The sequence below is a fragment of the Triturus cristatus genome, chromosome 9 (assembly GCF_964204655.1).
Source record: "Triturus cristatus chromosome 9, aTriCri1.1, whole genome shotgun sequence".
Lineage (NCBI taxonomy): Eukaryota > Metazoa > Chordata > Amphibia > Caudata > Salamandridae > Triturus > Triturus cristatus.
The window spans coordinates 1,004,206,293-1,004,212,236 of record NC_140592.1 but is presented as its reverse complement, the minus strand read 5'-3'; the positions used below and the strand labels follow the sequence as shown (position 1 = coordinate 1,004,212,236).

At 44.3% G+C, this 5,944-nt stretch overlaps 1 protein-coding gene across 1 annotated transcript; it reads left to right on the top strand.

Annotated features, from left to right (window-relative positions):
- The first annotated feature begins 4,000 nt into the window (after nt 1-4,000).
- Nucleotides 4,001-5,701, top strand: LOC146799195 (zinc finger MYM-type protein 1-like). The gene has a single exon (XM_085627854.1). It carries the CDS (start codon nt 4,001-4,003, stop codon nt 5,699-5,701), a length of 1,701 nt encoding a protein of 566 aa, XP_085483980.1.
- The last annotated feature ends 243 nt before the right edge of the window (nt 5,702-5,944 follow it).

Genomic DNA, 5,944 nt, shown 5'->3' with positions numbered 1-5,944 from the left:
TCTTAACGTCACGTCAACATACCGTTAGGAGTCACCATTGTTAGGCACTCCAGGAAGAACTGTCTCTGGAGAAGGATCTGTAGGCTAGGAAGGGTAGGTCTGTCACTAAGAAAGCTGTCTGTAGGCAGTGAACTGCTTCTTTTGAAGGGTCTGCCTTAGGGGAACGGCTTGCCCACGGGCAAGTTCTGTCTCTGAACAGTCTGCCCCTGGAGAAGGCTGTGCTATGGAGAAGTGATAACCCTCCGAATGGTGTGGCCTTATAGAGGAGTCTGTCCCTTGGGAGGTGTCTGCCTCTTGGGATGGCCTGTCTCTCGGTAAAGGTCTCTGCTGAAAGGCCTGTCTTTGACGTGCAGGGCCCATCTTTTGGGGTGGCTGGTAAGCATGGCCTGGGGGCTCTTTCACTGTGACTTGGCTGTAGTGCCTAGAGGCGTATTCAATATATGTGACTGGTAAGCAGTCATTATTGTTTTTCAATAATACATGCTGTATGGCTGTCACTAGCACTTAGAAGTTTAGGATTACTGAGCACTGTAGAAAAGCACATCATGTGTGAATGATAGGCAGCGCCTAGAAATGCATTCATTACGACAATTCAGCAGTGGCGAATAGTTTCTTCCGTGTGGCTGGCAAGCAGCCCCCAGTAGCTCACTCACTATGGTTGTCAGCAGTCCCTAAAATCACACTTGCTATTGCTGGTCAACAGGACAGAGGTAGGTCCCTCAGTACAACTAGTCAGATGCGCCTAAAAATTGATTCGAAATGACTGATCAGCAGTGCCTAGAAGTTCATTCTGAATGGACGTTCAGTACAGCGCTATCGTTCATTCCGAGTGATGGAGGAGGCCGGGTTATAGCAATGAATTCGCTACGTCTGCCCAGCATGGCATTAGTGTTCTTTCAGTAGAGTTTATCAGTCTGTACTGAACGTTCATTCGGCATGACTGGTCAGCAGCGCATGGAAGCCTACTGCTCAGCAGCGCGCCTGGAAGCTGTCAGCACGGCCCGAAGCTTCTACAGCTCTTGACAGCACCGGCTTTGCACCGTGGCCCCCGCCTGGGGGTTGGGGGCTGGGCATAATGGAGATCTTTGGCCTCACCTGGCATTGTGCTGTGAGTCTGACTATATGAATACAGCGAGGGGGCACAGCGAAATAGTGATGGCCCGATCAGTTCCATAAAAACACACGGGAACACCTACGACACGTGACAAGAAAATAACCTGCTGCCGCTAGTCGCCTTTATTGATGCGAACAGCACCAGCACTGGGCACAGCAGAGGCAGCCCGCTCGCCTGCCCCTGTGCTGCCTGGCTGGATGGGCAGGGGTCGGACATGAGCACTAGGAGGCTTGCTGTGAGAGCAAATGGGCGGGGGCTGGCATATGTAATGCTCACCAAGGAATTTATTTCATGACAAAATAATCGGAACTTAAAAGACCCGGCTGAAAAATGAGCAGTCGACCGGATTTGCAAAGCAATTACGAAAGAGCCGGCGGCACGTGAGCTTGTGCCATTGTGAGTCCGCAAAGGCTCACAAAACACACTAATTCACCATCTGTATTTGCGGAAGCGCATTTAGAAACTTACAGAAAGGGAGCTGGATGGTAGGGCATGCACAACACTTCGGCGCCAGCCTGAGAGGACAGGGGGGAGGAGACCAGAGCAGCAGCCGAACACGGGAACCAACAGCAGGGGGAGAGGACGCCATTAAAACCACCGCCTTTCTCCGAGGTCAAGCAGAAATGCCTCAGAGAAACGCAGAGGTGTTTTCGGATTCGGGGGCGTGTTTTTCTTTCTCTCCTCTTGCCATTGGCTGGAATGTTTACATTCCAGAGGAGAGAAAGAATCGAAAAAACACGCCCACGAATCCGAAAGAGACGGGGCTTGTTTGGAGAGACAAAGCTCTTCTCCAATGGCTGCCCAGCATTTAAGAGGACAGCCAATGGAGAAGAGGAGAGAAGAGGGACGGGTTCAAGCCCCACTACTCCAAGTCATTAAGTCTCGCAAACAAGACTGCGCAAGCGCAGCCTTCGCTAGCCGAGACCTAAAAAGGCATTTTCACATGTACAAAGCCCCAACTGCACTTCAATAACTTGTTAGCGAATTGCAATTTGGGCTTGCAAATCTGTATTTGGAAGAGGCGGGTTTAAGGCATTTGCATTTTTATATATGAATGTTTTGGTACCGAAATGTGGTTGCAAAATATTTGCGCTTTACCACCAACTCAAAATTGGTGGTAATATATTTGCCCTTCCCCGTTGAGAATGGCTGAAAACATATTTAAGAGCAGGCAGTGGTCCCACTGCCTATTTTTAAAAAATGAAACTTAAACGTTTCCTTTTTTTCTTTTTTAACGCATCCCGTTTTCCTTTAAGGAAAATGGGCTGTGTTTACAAAAAAATGCTTTATATAAAAGCGATCACAGACATGGTGGCCTGCTGACGTCAGCAGGCCACTATTCCTCTGATGGCAGCGAATCATAGTGGGTCGCAATATGGGACTTACCTCCTTAATATTCATAGGGTAGGTCTATTTGCGACCCACTCGGTACAAAAGGGGGTGGTGATGGACGGAGCATCAGAACCAATCAAACACTCACACCCAGTCAACAGATCTGGGTTTGATCCATCACCGTTCTTTAGCCCACTCTGCCACCCCAGTTCAGACATGGCCATATGCAAATCAGTCTGACCCTGTGCCTCATGGGAAAAGTCCAGCCCGAACTCCAAGCCATGCCTTCCCTGGACTGGAAACAAGCTTCCTAGGACCGGTTTCTGGCATTTCAGCCGTCTTCAGCCAGGCTTGCTTGAGTCCAGTGGCAAAGACCCACTACTAATCACTATTTTAGAAATAGGGCTGGCTTGACAAAGCTTCAAACACTAAATGCCTGTTGCCAACTAGTATGTTATCACGATTGGTTAAAGTGCCTATTCCTGAAATGGCAATACATCCTCTGAAGGGGCAATGCAGCAAGCATAAGTACAATACACGCAGAAAATGGAAAGTCATTGCTTCTTATCCTTCCAGTGTGAATCAGCCCTTCGCCCTTTCAGAGTTGATAAAAAATGAATCCTGACAAGTTGTGTGCCAGTAATGCCAAATATTTCATATGCATCTGTGAAGTTACTGAGAAGAAGACTGACCATGGTAAAAACGTCCTGGCGATCAAAGGTCCTGCAAAATTACATCCCTTGGTCAAACCACATTTGCACCTTTCCACTCATGCAAAAAGACTCTTCTTGCATTGGTCATTCACGGAAATTGTCGTGTTTGTACAGTCATTCGGTACAAATGTTTGTGGAAATTGTGCTGCACAAGTGTGATGTGCTATAATCTGACTCTTTTAGGGGGGTGACACTTAAGCAGTGGAAACACTCTTTGAGGCACAAATATATACATGGGGAGATAGAAAGTAAAATGTGAGCTGTAGGTATGATAATCCAAGATAGAAAACCTTTATCTAGCAAAAGAGTGACTGATGGGGGAAATAACTTCAAGTTGCTACCCATCCGCAAAGTAAATAGACAACTTGAGTGCATGCACACAGACACCACCAAACAGAAGCACACCTTCACGCATTGTTGAACCATGCATGTACTTGGACCACCACAACTACAAACATTTAGGCACACACACACAGCAAGATAGCCACCGCACATACTCATAGGGGTAACCAACTTATGGAAATCTGTGCACATAGACCTGCATGCCTGCTGGTCCCTATGCATGGAGTACACCAGACACAAACACCAACATTCACACACATGCACACACTCACATATACTATTACACACTATTTACACAGTCAGACAACATAAAAGTAAAAAACATGCTACTCACCCGTGAGGGTCTCAAGGCACTGAGCAGTTAGTATACACCACCCGTCAAAAAGAAACTGGTAAAATTGATTCTGAATTAGAGGAACAGATAAAACATGAACAAATATACTGGCAGGGTGTGCTGAAAAGAATTGTAGCAGTTGTTAAATTTTTAGCAGCAAGAGGTATGGCATTCAGAGGAGAAAACCAGATGATAGGATCACTGCACAATGGAAATTATTTGGGGATTTTAGAACTTCTAAGCCAATTTGACCCGTTTCTTGAAGAACACATCAGGAAATATGGAAATGCTGGAAAGGGCAATCCCTCATACCTATCAGCAACAATTTGTGAAGAATTTATCACATTAATAAGCAAGAAAGTTTTCTCTGCAATAATATCAGAAATAAAGGAAGCAAAATATTATTCTCTCAGTGTAGACTCCACTCCAGATGTGTGTCACATCGATCAGTTGACATTCACAGTGAGGTATGTAAAGGGTCACGTACCAAAGGAGCGTTTTTTGGAATTTATCTCCATTCATGGTCATGGGGCAGAGTATCTTGCCGATGTTGTAGTGAAATTCCTAGAGCGGGCCGGTATTCCATTATCAGATTGCCGTGGTCAGTCATATGATAATGCATCCAATATGTCTGGTCCGTATTCGGGCTTACAGGCAAGATTGAAAGAGATCAACGAATTTGCTGTTTATGTGCCATGTGCTGGCCATTCTTTGAACCTGGTGGGTATAAAAGCGGCTGAGTGCAGCATGCAGGTTGTTTCTTTTTTTGACTTTGTTCAAAATTTGTACACTTTTTTTGCTGCTTCTACTCATCGTTGGAATGTGCTACTTCATTCTGTAGGCCCAGATCACAAGGTTGTAAAACGCTTGTCTGATACTCGATGGTCAGCTCATGCAGATGCCCTCAATGCATTGTGTGGTGGCTATGAAAGAATTAAAGCTGCTCTTGATTCACTGACAAATGATCACATTCAGTCAAAAGATACAATGCATGATGCACTTAGTCTCCTTAAAAAAATGGACAAGCTGGAAACCCTTTTCTTGACCATTCTCTGGAATGACATACTGATGCGTTTCAACGAAACAAGCAAGACTGTACAAAAAGAAGATGTTAACCTATCTGTTGCAGTCAACATTATCCAATCTTTGAAGTCTTATGTCCAAGAGTTGAGAGACCAATTTGATGACTATGAATGCAAGGCAAAGGCAAAAGCTCCTGATACTCATTACAGAGATTTTGGAAAGCGTACAAAACAACGAAGCAGTAGACAAACTTGGTTTGAAGGACCCTCTAGTGACACCGTACTTGAAGGGCGGAACAAATTTAAAGTAGAAGCATACTTACCGATCATGGATGCTCTGATTGATGGTTTAACACGGCGAAGCGAAGCATATAGAGACCTAAATAATCGGTTTGGCTGCTTTATAGAATTAAAAAACATGAACACCAAAGAAATCGAAGGGTGGTGTGAAAAACTTGCCTCTTTGTACTATAAAGACCTGAACAAATCTGATCTCATCAAGGAATGCCAGCAGTTCAAACATTATCCTGTACACAAAAATGAAACAATTTCAATGACTTGTCTTTACAGCAAAATAAAAACTGATAAACTAGAGAACACTTTCCCTAACATTGAAATTGCACTGCGAATATTTTTGTCAATGATGGTCACAAACTGTAGTGGTGAAAGGTCCTTTTTAAAGTTGAAGCTCATAACAAATGAGCTACGTAATCGAATGCTACAAACCAGACTCAATTCTCTGGCTCTGCTGAGTATTGAGTCAGAAATGCTCCAAGAAATAGAATTTGCTGATCTGGTTAATGAGTTTGCTGCTAGCAAATCCAGAAAGAGATGCATACTTTAAGTAGTGTCTTACAGGTGCCTAATATTGTACAGAGATGCTCCAAGGTTTGACTTAGAAGCTTTATTTTGCAGAAACACATAGTGACAGTTTTGGTATTCATTGAATCTAAGTAAATATTCATAGAAACTCATTTAGTTTCCTTTTTCTAAAAATCATCTGCATTAAGATGTTTGACTTCTACAACCTAAACTGCCGTTAAAATAGCCCTAGATGCTTTGGAATCACAGCACATTGTGCACTTAT